Here is a 16916-nt window from a genome sequence, read left to right as displayed (position 1 = left end):
CTACCAGTCAAGCATCTGTGAGTGCCCAGAGTTCCTTGTGGTTGTTTTGTATTTAGATGACCACAGAGGGACATCAATAACTAATTCTTTAGCTGCCTGAGCAAATTCAATCTTAAAGATGGCTTCAATATCTTTTAAGTCAAATAAAAACTTAATTTACAGGTGGTATGGGGGGGTAGGGTTAGGATATTGCTTCTACCATATTGTCTATGATTTTTTTTCTATTTTTTTAAATTTTGGCCCATCTTAAGATCAAATTGTTGCATATTTTAAAAAATGTTTGTATACATATGTACATATGTATGCATGTATTTATTTTGTATGCATTTCACAAAATTTTGAAGTTAGAAGAAACCTCAGTGATCATCTAGTCCAACCCATAACTTAACAAAAAATGTCCTCTGTAGCATACCTTACAAGAGGCCATCCATACTTTACTTAACAATTTCCAGTGAAGGAGTTTACTATATCCCAAGGCAGGCCTTTCTATTTTTGGATACCTCTAATTGTCAGGAAGTTTTTCTTACCATCAAACTAACATCTCCCTCCTGTCATTTGTCCATGGTTCTGATCTCTGGGGCAAACCAGAATAATAATGACTATAAACATAATACGCAAAACTCCTACCATTTTTAATTTAAAAATACTTTATATAAATGATCTCTCTGATCCATGTAACAACCTAGTGAAACTAGACCTACATTCCAATTATCCCTATTATCCTCATTTTACAAATGAAGAAGTGGAAGTTGTGCAACCAATGTGAGAAGTAAACTCTGATCCCAGATTGGAATCCCAGATCCCAACCTCAGCATTCTCTTTAGCCAAGATGAGAGCTAGGTGCCACAATCGATTGAGCCCTGGGCCTGAAGTCAAGAAGACCTGAGTTCAAATCCAATGTCAGATACTTACTAGCTATGTGATGTTGGACAAAGCCATTTAACCTCTTTCTGCCTCAGTTTTTTCAACTATAAAATGGGGATAGTAATAGCACTTATCTCCCAGAGTTATTGTGAAGATCAAATGAGATAATATTTCTGAAATGTTTGGCATAATACCTAGTATATAGTAAGTACAATATAAATGCTTATTTTCTTTCCCTTCCATTCCAACTGTCTTCCACATGACAGCTTTTCAAGTTCTTAAACATATCTATGGTACATAGGCTAAAAAAAGTCCTTTACCAGCCTGGTTGCCCTTTTCTAGACACTGTCATGTTTAACAATATCCTTTCCAACAAATGACACCTTGATCTCCAAATGTATTCAGGCTGGAGTAGAGTACAGCAGGACTTTCACGTCCTTAGTCCTAAACACTATATACCTCAATGTAGCTTAGGACTGGTTTTTTTTTCTTTTACAATTTTTAGCTTCCACACAACATGACTGACTCATATCAGGCTTGTAGTCCATGAAATCTCCAGATATTTTTCAGATTAATTCTCATCTAGCCATGCCTCTCCCATCAAAAAGTTGGTTTTAATCTCATGTGAAAGACTTTACACTTATTTCCAATAAATTTCATCTTTTTAGACTTAGCCCAATATTCTAGCCTGTAACTGTATTTGTACACCAACTCTGGCATCTAGTATTTTAGTGATCCCTTTTAGATTTCTGTCATATGAAAATTTAATGAGCATTCCATATATGTCTTTATCCAAGTCATTGAAATAGATGTTAAATAGCACAGGTCAACTACAGATCTTAAGGTCACTCTTCTAGAGCTCTTTCCAAGGTATCTTTGAAGGAACAGATAAAAATTTTGTTAAGTGTTAACTGTGTGCCCAAACCTTTTGCTTGGTTCTGGGGACACAAATAGAAGGAAACAAAGAGAAAATCTTCTTCCTCAATGATCTTACATTCTGATAGGCAAAAACAACATATACAAAGGACCTAGAGTTGGAAAGGTAAGGTACAAGTATACCCATTCAGCAGGATTGTTGGGCTGGGAAATGATGTATGAGCCTGGGTCTGGGCAAGAGAAGTGAAAGCTGACACTATTAGAGGTCAGAGTCCTGGGAGGAGTGTCCACATTCCATCTGGATGAGGAGGGTCAGAATGCAGCTGAAATAGTCTGGAAATAGTCAAGAATTGTAACCAATAATGACTATTCCTTGGGTCTACTAGTCAATCTATTCTAAGTCCACCTAAGTATATTGTCACAGATGCTACATCTTTCCATCTTTTCCATCTTAATGACTTTTCAAATGCTTTCCTAAAATCTATTTGAGCTATATCTACAAACTTCATAACTCTGATTGTTCTTCCTGACAATCTTAAATGTCATCGTCATTTCTTCACTTCTTCACATCAGGTAGAAAAGTGGTAGAATCAAATATGGTGGAATAATTTTTACTGCCAATGAGAACAGATTACTAGAAAAAGTGTTAGGTATGGCCTATTTAAATATATTTGTTATTCTTGTTTTTGCTACAAATACTCATGTGAGAATTTGGTTTATCTACATCTCATACTAAGCTCTCTGCAGGCTTCTTATTTTGTCCACTGAGTTTTGTTGTTGTGTTATAAAATAATACTCATTACCCTACAATATCTTTTACAGTACTATGGTCTTATTCTTGGAATGGTTTTGTTTTGATGAGACTTCCCTAAGAAATGGTGACAATCAGAATCCATGTCTTTACTTTTGTCTAGTTAGCATTTTAAAAAAATCATCAAGAGCTTATTTAAATAGGTCAATTTCAGCCTCCTAAAACTCCATTCTTTGCCTTCTAATATTTCTTTCCTTTGAATTTGGTGCTTCTGTTGATTGTGACTATTATCTGTGGTCAGAAAAACTAAAAACTTTATTCTGAAATAATTGCTGTCTGAAATCAATAGACTAATGACTAACGACCATGACTAAAACAAGTAAATTTCATGGTTTATTCTGTTACTCAAGCTTTGCCATATGCAATGCTTTTTGATTTTCCTTTTTTTTTTTTTAAATGTTCATGGCCAGACATGGTGGTATATGCCTATTATCCATTCTACTGAGGAAACTGAGGCTGGAGAGTTACTTGACTTTAGGAATTCTGTACTATGGTAGGACTAAAGCCCAAAAAGGATGCCATGCTAATTCTGCTACCAAAATGATTAGCAACCAGGAATTGGGATTTGGGGGCACTAAGCCTCCTGAAGGAAGTCAACCTGGCCCAGCCCAGAAATGGGACAGGTTAAAGCTTTTGTGCTAATCAGCAGTGGGGTTGGGCCTGAGTGACTGCGGTATTTCAGGTTGTGAAATACAGGGAGATTTAGTCTCAAAAAAAGCATTTATGATAGGTAGGTGGGAGGTATTCAAAACCACAGATTTTTGATATTTTTCATTTCTTAATCATATGTTAAAACATAATCTTTGCTGTCTTCGCCTGTGGCTACTTTCGCACACTTAAATTATTGAGTGTCAAAGTATGTAATGCTGACTTAATGACTATTTAAGGAGGCACTCAAAAGACTACCAAATTATGAAAAACTGGAAAAAATGTCAATCACATAAAATAAAAATAATAATAATAGCATTTATATAAGACTTTAAGGTTTGCAAAGTGCTTTACATGTGCTATTTCATTGGATGCTCACAATAACCCTTTGAGGTAGATGTTATTATTTTCTCCATTTTCTGAATGTCACAACTGAGATTGAGAAGTTAAATGGCTTGCCCAGGGTTCCATAGCTAGTCAGTGACTGCGCCAGGATTCAGTCTTCCTGACTCCTGTTTCCTTAATAAGAGATAGGCAGGTGAAGTACTACGTTGGTAACTCAGAGATGATAAAACAAGAAGAGAAGGACTTTTCTAATTAGATTTGAAACTGGAACAAGAATTGCTTGGGATAAGAAGACATGGGTGGGTTTCTATATGTGTCACTGATGGGAGATCCAATATTGATAAAATCATGAATCCACCAAGATAGCAAAAGAATCTTCTAAAGCAGTCATAGATTCGTGTTGGAGAAATCCCTTAAAATAATGGAACATTTGATTAATTTAAAGTATTTTCAAAGAGGATATTTAATATCACATAGCAATATGTTAATAAATTCTTGTGAAGTGAATGAAATACAAGTAAATTATGCCTTTATGTATTATTCCTTCAATACTTCATGAACTTCTAGGATGGAAATGATCTTTTGCATTATTTCAGTTAACATTAACTTTAATGAAAAGTGATTCTAGACACAGAGGCACATATGTAGAGGTTAATGGATTTAATCCCTGCTACCAAAGGGATGAAGATGGTGAATTTCTTGAGCTCAGGAGTTTTAAGCTGTAGCAGGCCAAGGAGTGTCCATGGGTGTCCACACTAAGTCTGGCATCAATGTAGTCATGAGCCAGGATGGAGAAGTCGGTAGAGAGGGGTAGGCTCCAGGCCGCTAAGGAGAGACAAACAGGTGCAGGATGGAAACAGAGATCATAACACCCATGATGATTAGAATGGAGACCAAGCCTTTGAATGGCTGCTCTAATTTCAGCCTAGGTAATATAGGTAGACCCACTCTCAAACCCACTCCTCCAACCCCCTTGCCAATAAACAACAACAAAAAGCAACACAGGAAAGTGATTGAAGTTATAGCATATAATTGTACTAAATATTGATTCCTTACTTATCATAACCTAGGTAATCTTCCTCATCAACCTTCCCTGCTCTTACTCTTGAAGTGCTGAGTACTTCTAAAAGAAAGTTATTAAAGTGGAATGATTTAGTCAACTTGAATGTCATTTCATCTTTAAAATGAGGAGCTTGGATCATATGATTTCTATCTATATATCTAACATTCTGTGAATCTATGAGTCTGTATTCTAAATCTAAGTATTTAATGAACTAGCATGTGGAAGAAGGATGAACATTATGCTACTTGACACAAGAGGACAGGACTAATGGTAAAGGATAGAAGATGAAGGGAGGCAGACTCAGTTTAATATGAAGAAAACCATTCTAACTATTAGAGTTATGGGCAGTTAGGTGGCACAGTGGATAGAGTACCAGGCTTGGAGTCAGGAAGACCTGAGTTTGAATTTGGCCTCAGATTCTTACTAGTTGTATAACCCTGGGCAAGTCACTTAACCCTGTTTGCCTTGGTTTCCTCATCTGTAAAATAAACTGGAGAAGGAAATGGCAAGCCACTCCAGTATTTTTGCCAAGAAAACCCCAAATGGGATCACAAAGAGTTGGAGATGACTGAAACAACTGAACAAACAAAAAATCCCAGTGGACTGTTTCAGGAGATGTTGAGTTTGCCATGAGAGTCTCCAAGTGGAAACTAGATAACCATCTGTGGGATATATCATAATGCGAGTTCTTGTTTAGGTATGAGGTCAGACCAGATGTCCTCTGATGATGCTTCTGTGATTCTAAAAACCTTAGTATACCTTCACCCACCTTCTTTTTCTTTGCCTTAACTATCAGAGGATATGTGTCCCTTTGGGTCAGTGAACTTAACCCTAACATCCTCATTCTTGATCTAATCCCTAATTGTTTCTAGGTAATTTCTTAATTGACCATGTCCACTCTCTATTTATTTAAGGATGGCTACATTACTCTCTACAACATATAAGTCAATGTTCTAGGCTGAAGACATAGGGACAAAATTAAAATCAGTCTCTGCCCTCTAAGAGTTTACATTGCCCTGAGTTTTCAGTCTCTTTATCTCTACTGGTTCTCATCTCTCTGCTAACCAAAGTACTCACATACATCTTAGCCTTTAAAAGCCTTTGCTTTATCTTGATCCCTTCTCAATCTACCATTCCATCTCTTTTCATTTCTTTACTGAAAAATTTCTACAACAGTTTCTCTGGTTACTTTATCTATTGCCTCACTTTGACCTGGTTTCCACCCACTTGATTCTGCTAGACCTGTTCGCTCCAAGGTAAAAAAATAATTTCCTAACTGCCAAATCCCTTGTCAGTCCTCACTCTTTGTGGCCACTTCCTACCCTTCTGGATATTCTCTCCAGATTGTCTCCTGTGAATTGTTCTTCCAAGGACTGCTTTTCATGGAACCACAGAGTTGGAAGTTATCTCAAAAAACCAGACTCTTTTCTACGACATATTCAGCAAGTAGAGGTCCATTTTCTCCATGAAAACATCTTTGGTCATTCAAACCAGAAGTGACTTTTCTGAACTCTTGTGGAACTTTGTTCCTTCCCTCTATGCTTATTATATTCTGTGGGTTATTGCTTACCTGAATGTTATCTCCTCTCCTAGACTATAAGCTTCTTGGAAGTAGGAAATGTGCCATTTTCATCTTTGTATCTCCCTTAGCAACTTAACACAGAGAGTAGTTACATGAAAGGGTAAAGACTAAAGACTAATTTAATTTAAACTGTTTCACCAAGTATCTTTTCAAGTATTAAACTCTGGCCAATACACAATCTCACTGACTACTTCAGAGATGTTGAGGAAAAATTACCCTTGACTATCATTGTAAATGAACATCTTCCATTCAATAACTCTGCTGTCATTCTACACAGTACAGCTTTAATGAGAATTCAACACAGTTAATATCCTAGCTTTTTCATGACCCACTATCTACACAAGAATTTCCTCATTTGTTTTCTTGGACATGTTTGATAGTCACAACAGTTTCTGATGATTTAAACAAAGGAAATCTTAAAATCTTAAAACTTTATTATCATTCAGATCTTTTATTAAGGGTGTACTTGCACAGGGTCCTATTACAGGGGCTGTAGAAGGCTTCTTTAGCTCTCTGGTTCTTAACCAAACTTGTATTAAAATACAATCCCTATATATGAAGCAAAATAGTGACAAAAATATCCCATATGCACCCTAAAAAGATGGCCATATTAGGTATAAATACTAACATTTACGGAAAGCATAATGATGAAAATGTCACTTTATTGAATTTCTACCCAACTTTACCTGATATCTGTCATATTTCCTTTGTTATCTGTTTATTCAAGGAAGAGGAGGAGGATGGAAGATTAGGGACAGTTTTGTTGCATAAAGCAGGAAAAAGTGATTGAAGAGGTCAGGAAAGCATAGCTTGTGGTGGGATAATGCCAGGCCAGATCACTCCAGAGTATTTGTATATGAGATCCAAAGAATGTTAATAAGAAGATATGAAATGAAAGAAGTATTCTGATGTTTTTTTGCTGGTCTATTTTTATACACATTTGGACTCTAGTATGTCGGTACCCCATGTAGTGTGTTAGGAAGTAGAAAATGGTCCTTGGGAAGATGAAGTCATGAAGAAGAAAGCTGGGTCAGAGGCAGCACACTATTAAAAGGCCTTGAGGATTGATTTTCAAAATATCTCAGAGGGAGAAAGAATAAAAAAGAGTAGAAAAGAACATGGAATGGACTACTAAAAAAATACACTGAGAAGACATCAGCAAAGATTGACCCAAATACCTACATTTTCATCTTTAAAAAATCTTTATAAGAATGTGCTGTGTTGGGCATAGGTCTATAGTCCCTGCTGCTGCGGGCAGCTGAGGTTTATGAATCCCTTGAGTTTGAGAGTTCTGAACTGCTGCAAGAATAAATCCAATTAGGTGGCCTGTCTAAGTCTGGCCCCCACATACTCAGCACTAAAGAGTGAACCAGTCCAGGTTAGGAAAATAGAACATGTTCAAACTTCTATGCCAATCAGTATTGGAACTGTCTCATTAGTAGCCATTGTACCTCCAGTCTAGGCAAGCCAGAGAGACCCAGTCTTAAACCATGCCCCCCCCGCCACCCAAGAATGTGCTGTAATGTATGAAAGGGATACTACTTCAGTAGTAATGAGTATGCTTTTGTGTATTTGTGGTACGAAAGATACGAATCTTCTCCGCACTCAGATAATAGCCTAGATAATTCTACTTGATTCTTAACCACATTCTCTTATCACTCTTCCATAGACAATCTCCTCAATATGTGGGAGGCATCTCTCAGGTGTTTTCTATAATTCATGGTTACTGTTGTAATATTTGGACTTCTATACTTTCTTCTTCCTATAAAATGTGGAACAACTCCTTTTATAATTCTATATTTCTCGCATGATATTCTTTAGACTACTTCCTTTGCACAGAGTAAGTGCTTAATAAATACTTCATTAATTCCTGCATCTAATCAGGAGCCTCTGACACAGAATGTGTGATCTTACTAAGTGCTTTAGATCAATGGATGCTTTACAGCTGTGATTAACTAGTTATCGTTTCAATGGAATCACCATTGGGGCATAAAAAAGTAACAGCAATACTATTTTCACTAATTAATAAAGGAGAGTCTACTTGAGTAAACAAAGGGGAGAGAGACAAAGAAATTAAACATGAAAATGATTAATTAAAAGGGAACATGGTAAAGAAACAGACAAAGACAAGGGGGTGAAGTTGAAGGCTAGTGAAAGCAATCCCAGAAAGAAACTTCTGCTTTAACTAATTTTGCAAAACTTACAGACTTAATTTGAGATATAAGAATTTTGTTAAGTATTGTATTGGTTAACTTTTGAAAAGTATTAGTGAAATAAGGAAAATTGTATTCCTTTTTGCCAAAATTAATAAGTGAGAAAAGAATGGTAGAAGATAAGTCAAAATTAATTGTAATTTTCAATGTAAAGGGATTGAATCTTCCTACATAAAAGACTCATGGCTGACTAAAAAATACACAAAGCCTAAAAGAAACACATCAAATGTCAAAAAAAGTATTGAGGTACAAAACAATGCAGCAAACTAAAATTTGCAATGCAACTGCTAATTTAAGAAAATCTAGAGTTTATAATAAAGATATCCAAGCAATCTGAAATCAAATTATAAAGTGTTAAGAGAAATAAAAAGGGAAAATTACATCAGGTTCAAATATATCTTTACTTAAGGAAAAAGATTATAAAAATTAAATTCTGATAAAATGCAAATTAGCAATTAAATTTCTAAAGTGAAAGTTAACTGACTTTCACAAAGATGAAATAGAAAATCAATGATAATGGCACATACAACACTAACAGAAAATTTTAAATCAGACAAAATGGTGAGGAGGAATTAACCTGTATTTGGTGTTAAAGAAATTGAATTTGATAGATACAAAGAAAACTGAAAGGAAACTAGAGAAAGGAAACTTTTTTTCAAATGCACATAGTACATCCCTCAAAATTGCTCATGCTTTATGGCACAAATAAATTGCTAATAAATTCAGAAAATAAAAATGCTATATTTATAGATAGAAGCACAGTGAAATAGTAATCAATAAGGAAATATTATAAAAGAATATAAACAGGTGGAAAGTAAAAAAAATTACATTTCTTTTAGTAAATTTTATTAAACAATTACTGACTGCCTACTATGTGTTAGGTCCTAATTTAGATGCATAGATGCAAAGTCAAAACCAAAGTAATCTCTGTCCTCTGGAAGCACACATTTAATTGGGGAAACCCCACAAATAGCTTATCAAATAATAAGTAGCTAAAGAATAAATGATAAAAACAAACTATATTAAAGACAGAAAAATATAAATGCAACTGAAGTTTAGATAATTCAGTCAAAGTAATACATGACTAGCCTGATATCTTTTAATTGCCAAAGAATTAAAACTAAAGCTGTTGAAAATGAAAGGAATTATAAAATGAACAACTGAATATATTAAAACTAAGTACAAAGAATGAAATTGTTAAAATAAAAAGAAATGATTGAGATGGAATATAAAAGAACAATTAAAATGATAAATAAGGGTGTTTTTAGATCAATAAAGTTGATTATCAATTAGCAATTTGGTATTGAAAATGAAGTAAGGTGAAAATCAGATTATTAAAATTAAAAAATGAGAAAGGAAAATAAAACTATCAGAGAATTTACAAGACATGGAAAAACAATAAAAATCCAAAATACTGAAAAAAAACAAAATAAAAAATCACCTAAGAAAAAGAATTTCAGAAGGTGAATTGAACAGGATATCAATGAAAGGCCATATAAAAAGGCAGCTTGATAAAATAGATTCAGAAATGAATTCTATTAAGATTTCAAAGAGCAAAATATTCCTCTATATTACTGTGTAAATTACCTTCACAAATGGAAAAGTGACATTGTATCTAGCCAAATCTGGCCTCCAAAAAATAGAGAACTACATAATAATATCAACAACAAATATTGATGCAAAATACTTTGTTTATATTGAGAATGTGAGAATGGTTTAACATAAAAAAATCAGCCTAATAAGTCATGTCAATAAAACAACTCACAAATGCTCATGAGTATAGCAATTTATGAGAAAAACAGGCTTTCAGTAAAATGCAATACCCATTTATGTTAAACACTATGAGAAATATCAGAATGTTGTCTTCAACATGATAAGGGATTTATTTGAAACTAAAACTAACATTCTATACAATGGAGAAACATGCCATTAAAAACAGTGGTAATGTGGGTCTGCCCACTGAAAGCACAGTAAGCACCATTTTACAAAGAAGAGCTATAAAAGTGACCCAAGAAAAATAAATTTGGAAAAACAAGAAAATAAGATGTTCAAATGTTCCTCCAATATATTTAGAAAATCCAAGAAGCTCAAGAAAAATTGGTATCAATGGCTTTACTAAGACAGTATGATATAAGATAATTGCAGAAAAAATCATTAAAATATATATGTCAGGGGAGAAATCTAGGAGAAACTAAAATAAATATACTGAATAGCTGGATATTAACTTGTGAAGATAAGCAAAAAAACCCCTACAAGATGACCACCAGTAAACAATATTAATTGATATAAATTGAGAATTAAATGACTGAAGGGATATTCAATGTTCATGGCTAGGCTGAACCAATATAGTGAAAGTGAAAATATGTACACTTCTATACTTAATTTGATAAAAATAAAATGCTAATGAACTAGCTCATTGAATGAATTAACATGCCAAAATTTATATAGAAAATATTGTAGGAGATTATGAAAACAGAATAATAGAGAATGGGGGAATTACACTGGAATTAGATAAACATAGAAAGTAGGTCGATGAGACAGAATAGATAATCTAGAATTAAAATTAAATATATACATATATCTGATTGGGGATGGATGACTGGGGGAGGCGTAGTCCAGAATCTTGATTTTATTGAAATGAGCTTATAATGTGGAAACTTCAATCCAGATTGGCAACTTTTCTATAATGTCAGTGTTTAAAAATTTACCTGTGAGGACTGAAAGGTTAAGGGCTTGCCCAAGGTCATATGGATATATAGCAGAGGTATAACATGAATCCAGATCTTCTTGGCTCTAAGGCTAATTCCCTAACCACTACCTCACTTTGCCTTTCATATTTGATAAATCTAGCATTATAAAATGTTGAAATAAATTATTCCACTAAAACGCTACTCATTATGGCATTGAGTTGTCACAATAAAGAATTCATAGATCGCTAAAGTATTTAAATATTAAATAAAAAACACTAAATCTTATTCAATAAAATTGTATGGAGCATGAAATAGCAGTTTAATAAGAAAAGTTATTAGATTCATATCTCACTCAATTTTATAGAAGGAGGAAGGAGAGTTGTGCTGAGTAAGAGCTGTTTTTCGAGTTCAAGGTCTTGCATTAGAATTCTAGTTCTGCCACTTACTACTTGTGTGATATTTTACAAATCATTTAAACATCTGAGGCTCAGTTTTTAAAGTTTTATAATTTAATAAAATAAGAAAGTTGGATTAGATGACCTCAAATGTCCCATCTGAAATCTATAATTTCATAAATCTTGATGTGTATCAATGCTCCAGTATTATGGAAATCAGAAAAAATTAGAAGGAAAAAGAATGATATGTATCACAATTACAGAAAAGAGGAATATTTCTATTCATTGAACAAAAAGAATCTTTTATAGGACACAAAACAAATTGATTTGATTCAATAAACATAAGGAGTTTGTGAGGAGTAGAGTAAGATATCCAACTTGAGGCAAGAAATTTTCATAAAAGATCTCTACAGTAAATATACTTGATAAACACCTAATGTCCCCCAAAATAAGGAGTTGATACTACTTCACAATAAAGTCATTAATTTTTCCACATTCATGCTCTTAATACAGTCTCTTGCACAGCACAGAAGCTTAATAAATGTTGATTGAATTGAATTCTCCAATAGATAAATAGTTAAAGGACATGAATAGGTAATTTATTATTAATAATATACAAAACTGTTCAGACTCTATTAATTGGGAAAATTAAAATTAAAACCACAATTTGGCAACATTTATACCTACCAAATTGGCAAAAATAAATAAACAAAATAATATTCTATCTTGGCAGAGCTGTAGAGAAACAGGAATACTATTAAACTGTAAGTAGAACTTTGAATTGGTAAATTCATTTTGGAAAGCAATATATCAATATACAAAAACAGAACATGGATCTCACCTCTGGGACTTTAGCATAAGACTTATTCAGAGAAAAAAGTATGTTTATATAAAAAAAATCTTCACAGCAATTTTATTTATTAAATTGGAAATAATCTGTATGTCCAATGATTGGAGACTGGCTGAATGAATCACAACAACAGAAATATATTATTTGCCATTAGAAATGATCAGTTCAATATGCGTTTTACAAATACAAAGAATACAAAGAAACATGGAAAGACATATGAAGTAGTGAAGAGTGAAGAAAGAATATATTTGCACAAAACTGTGATCACATTTTTTAAAAAAGAGTAATTTTTTAAATTCCACAAAAAAGCAAGATTAAAATGAGAATTTCTAAGTTAGAAGGGACTTCAGAAGTCATACAGTTCTATCCATTCTTGGAACAACAATAACATGTTGAATACAACATACTTGTTGAATGCCATCCTGCTTTTCCTTAAAGAAGGGAAACTCACCAATTCTACAGGCAGCTCTTTCCACTTCTGGGTGGATGGTTCTAACTGATAGGAAATCTTTTCTTACTTTGAGTCTATATTTCTTTCTTTGTTACTTCCATTTACTGCCTTTGGCACCAAGTTCTGCCTTCTGGAGCCAAGTAGAGTCTAATCCCTTTTTCATATGACAGGCTTTCAAACACTTGAAGATAGCTATCCATACACATTCCAGTTGGCCAGGGGATGCATAAACAAGCAATATTTTGGTTATTATTTTGTTCAATTTACTATACTCATTTTAAAAGCAAATTTTAAATAATTTCAAATCCATAGCTTTGCACATTTTATTTTCATTTTATAGATCACTCGTTTGAATTTTTTGTTGATGGTTACTGAGCCTAAGATTTGAAATTTGTCCAAAAGAAGTGAAACAGGTTCATATAGTAACAGCTGCTTTCTGTCTCTTCTAATTCTTCATGATTTGAGGTTAAAGATTTGGCTTTTTCTATAGTTTGAATAGTTCAAGCTGCTCTAAGGAAAGATTCATTTGGAGTACCATTATGGGAGTCAATTTTCATGAAAATGTAGTGAGGTCATTCTCAGTCCAAGGGCATGCCATTACTTCTGTAACTTTTGATTGATAAATGGCACATTGCATGAAACATCTTGGGATATTCAAGACATGTAGACATGATTTTAAAAAGGCAAATTGCCATTTTAAAGTTACTACAATTGAGCTCATCTGATTCACAAAGAATCTATGATTTTGATAGTGCAGAGAATTTGTTACATGGGAAGTCCCTCTATTAATCCTGGTTGCAAATGTCCATAACTTAGTAAGTAAATCTTAGAGGCAACCAGAAGTTAAGGGTGTTGCTTAGGGCTGCACTTAGATCTAAGACCAGATATTCCTGTCTCCAAGTTCAGAGCTCTGCCAATCTCATCTGAGAACCTTGATTAATATAATGTGATTGTGGGCAACAGGTCTAAGGGTTGTTCCTTTTGCAATGGTAAAATGGTGTAAGTATCAGAGCTCCAGTGCTCTTTCTATTTTGTATAGAAGTACCTGGTTTCAGAAACTTTACATAAAATAGGTCCTTTTAAGAATCTAGTGGGTGGGAAGGTGAGTTTGAAGTGATGTAAAGGGAAGTTATCGGAATAAGGAGGAGACCGATGTATACCTAATGACTAAAATAATACAAACAAAAAACACTAAAAGAGTAAACAGATGCATAATATTTGAAAGAATCAATCTGGGACCCAAACATAATCAAACTTTCTTATTTTGCTAGATAGGCTGAGTGTGTGTGGTGTACTATGGGTGTTAATGTTACATACAGTTCCAGATGCTGTGGTTTTGCTTAACTAATTTGCTGTTATAGGAAAAGTTTTATAACTGGGAGAATATATATCAGAAAATAACTTTTAAAACTATGAATAAAACTTATAAAATGCACAAATGAGAGCTTTCTATTGAAAAGATTCCCTTTGTGAATTCTTTTGTAAATCAAATAATTCCCTATTATCTTAGAATAAATTTAAATGTTCATGTAGTAGTATTGTGAAACAAGGCAAACCTGCACCAGACTTGGGTCAGATAAGAGAGTTACTTCTCATTTGATGAGTAAGTTTGAGGCCACTGCTCTTTTAGTTTCTGAGTTTAAACTGTAAATGAGAAAATTCATGGGTCATTTTCCATTCTCACTTCCTGAAGAGACTGGGGACCCAATACTTTTTGTGAAGTGTTTGTATTCTTTTGAACAGACTTCTTTTTTTCTTATTCTCTGTTAACATGTGGTTTGGGGAAACAAACCCAAGTGATTTGTTGACTTTTAAAAGTTGAGACTTTGCAACTTTTCCCCTTACTGAAAAGTGTGAATCACAGGCCTGTAGAAGAGCGTAACAGCTGCCTCGTCTTTGGGTGTAACCGCCTCCACCACCAGAAGACCCCATTCCTGCTATGCACTGCCCTTACACTATCGGGGCCGTTTTTGTATTGTCCCCCAAACTATATAGTAGAAAGACTTAAGCCAAAGTGGTCCGAAATGAAAGCTTTTCGAGTCTCCCTGGTGTATACTAAAGCTGCTGCCTTCCTGGAACCTGACTAGCGCCAGGCTCCCGCACGCCGCCCAGCCTGCTAACGGCACAGTGACCTGCTATGCCACAGCGCCAGAGCACAGAAATCTTACAGCCAAAGCCACAGAGATCAGCCTAGAAGCTGTGCCAGCTCGGCCCGACCCAGCACAGCCCAACCCCAAAGGAACTGTCCTGGCCAGGGTGATCTTGCCAAGTCGGGCCTTAGGGTTCTCAGGTTTCAAGTGGAGGCGAGTCCCGGTCTCCCTTCTCCCGTCAGACCCTGGACAGCGCTCTCCTGATCACGAAATCCAAAAAAAACAAATAAGGCAAACCTGAACCATTGCTGGTCACTCTGGTGCCCGGCACCACATCCGCAGAAACCCAGTGCCGCTTGGACAGCTCCAGACAGCCCCAGGGGCCACCTCTCACAGTCGGTCCAGAGCTCAGGAGGAGCCAACCGAACTTCCCAGAGTTTCATAGGGTCTCAGGCCCTTCCGCAGCCCTGAGTGGAATCCCTGGGTTCCCTAATGAGGCTGCCCCAGCCCGTGGCCCGGTAGCAGGGCCACGCGAGATCTATGTGCGGACAGTGGGCAATGGGAATAGTCAGGCGCCGGGCACTAGCTCTGGGGAACAGAGGGCTGGGGGAAACAGCTCCGGGCCATGCGCCTGGTGCCCAGCATGGTCTCCGGGTGTGGCCGCCCCCTCCCATTCAGGAGGAGACTTCAGGCCTTAGTAGATCCCTTGCTCTGGCCCTTCCCCATCCTCCTCCCTTCCTCCTCCTGCTATCCCGCCCAGCAGCGCCCACCTGAGTCGGTGAGCCGGGGTCTGGCGCGGTCCCGCAGGTAATGGATAAAATCCTGGCAGCTGTCGTGCTCTACCGCCCCACTGGAGCACAGCTCGGCCAGCAGCTGTAGTGCCTTCTGACAGATCTCGTCCCTGGCCCCGGGCATCGCCCCCCAGCATCCTCGGGACAGGTCGCCGGAGAGCCCTCCGCCCGCTCAGACACGCCTTTGCCTCCGCTGCCGCTGCTGCTTCCCCTGGCCGCCTGCAGCCACCCGCCGTCCCCAGCTGACTAGGGCAGGGGCGCGCAGCCACACGGGGGACTGCCCGTCTGTCCGCGAGCCTTCACTCGCGCTCTCTTGGGTCCGGAGGGCGGCTGCTGGATGGTAGGACGACCAGAGCCTGGTCTCAGGCGTTGGGTCCCACCGGTTGCATGCAGTTCTCCCTCTCCGTACCAAGGAGCGGCGCAGCCCGAGCCTACGGGCGGACGGGCGGCTGGCGAGCGCTCTCTCGCTCTTTCTCTCCTCTCGCTGGCTCTGCCTCAGCGCAGCTAGGGCGCAGCTCTCCCTGGCGGTCGGAGCCCTCAGTGCCGGCGGTTGAAGAGCTAGAGGCGGGGCTCAGAGAGGTGGGGAGATCTTGCCCGAGGGTCTGGAGGGATCAGACCAGCCCCTCCCTCCGCTCCTCTTCAGGGTTTAGGACATGCCCACCTCCACCGCTGCTTGCTTCCCTGGGCACAGTAATACCAAAGACTTACCCAGCTGCTCCCGAGATTCCCCAGGTTGTGAGGACTCACTCCAAATGCAGCCCCCTTGACTGCATCCACCTGGACCGGGACTCAGATTCCCTCCCCCGTTCCTACAGCGTGGCCTTTACACGGATGAATGACCTAAAGAAGGCAGATGGAACAGGATGGAACAAGGAATATTGGAGTCAGTGCTATATGCCTGGAAAACTGTCAGTTTGTAGAGGACCACCCAGGCCTCCAAAAGTGACCTGTAGCCTAGAGTACAGCGACAGCATTTAAGGACCCTTGTCAGATGGCTGTGATTAGCTTCCTGCAGGGACTTTGCCAGAAATGTTTCCCTCTTCGTGCTCTTTCTCTCCTTTCCCCTATTTCAATGTATCATCCCTGGAAGCAGCCACTCCCATGTCTAATATAAAACAAACTGTCATCTGTGAAATGGTAACGTTTTCAGGAGGCCATGTTGTAATAACTCAAACTTTGGGTGACTACTGAGAAAGTAAACAAGAGTTGGAACATGAAAATTTGTCAGAATGCCTCAAATACTCTCT

General features: G+C 37.1%; 1 protein-coding gene across 1 annotated transcript in view; it reads right to left on the bottom strand.

Moving 5' to 3' along the window:
- The window catches only part of SYT9 (synaptotagmin 9), a 215630-nt gene extending 199400 nt beyond the window's left edge, over window positions 1-16230 (bottom strand). Inside the window, exon 1 of the mRNA XM_072619715.1 lies at window positions 15649-16230. Coding sequence (XP_072475816.1) covers window positions 15649-15793 — 145 coding nt within the window. The 5' untranslated portion in view covers window positions 15794-16230. The remainder of the gene's footprint in view (window positions 1-15648) is intronic.
- Between the last annotated feature and the right edge of the window lie 686 nt (window positions 16231-16916).

Source organism: Notamacropus eugenii, chromosome 6 (genome assembly GCF_028372415.1).
Source record: "Notamacropus eugenii isolate mMacEug1 chromosome 6, mMacEug1.pri_v2, whole genome shotgun sequence".
In the NCBI taxonomy this organism is placed as follows: Eukaryota; Metazoa; Chordata; class Mammalia; order Diprotodontia; family Macropodidae; genus Notamacropus; species Notamacropus eugenii.
This window is presented reverse-complemented; position numbering and strand designations above follow the sequence as displayed.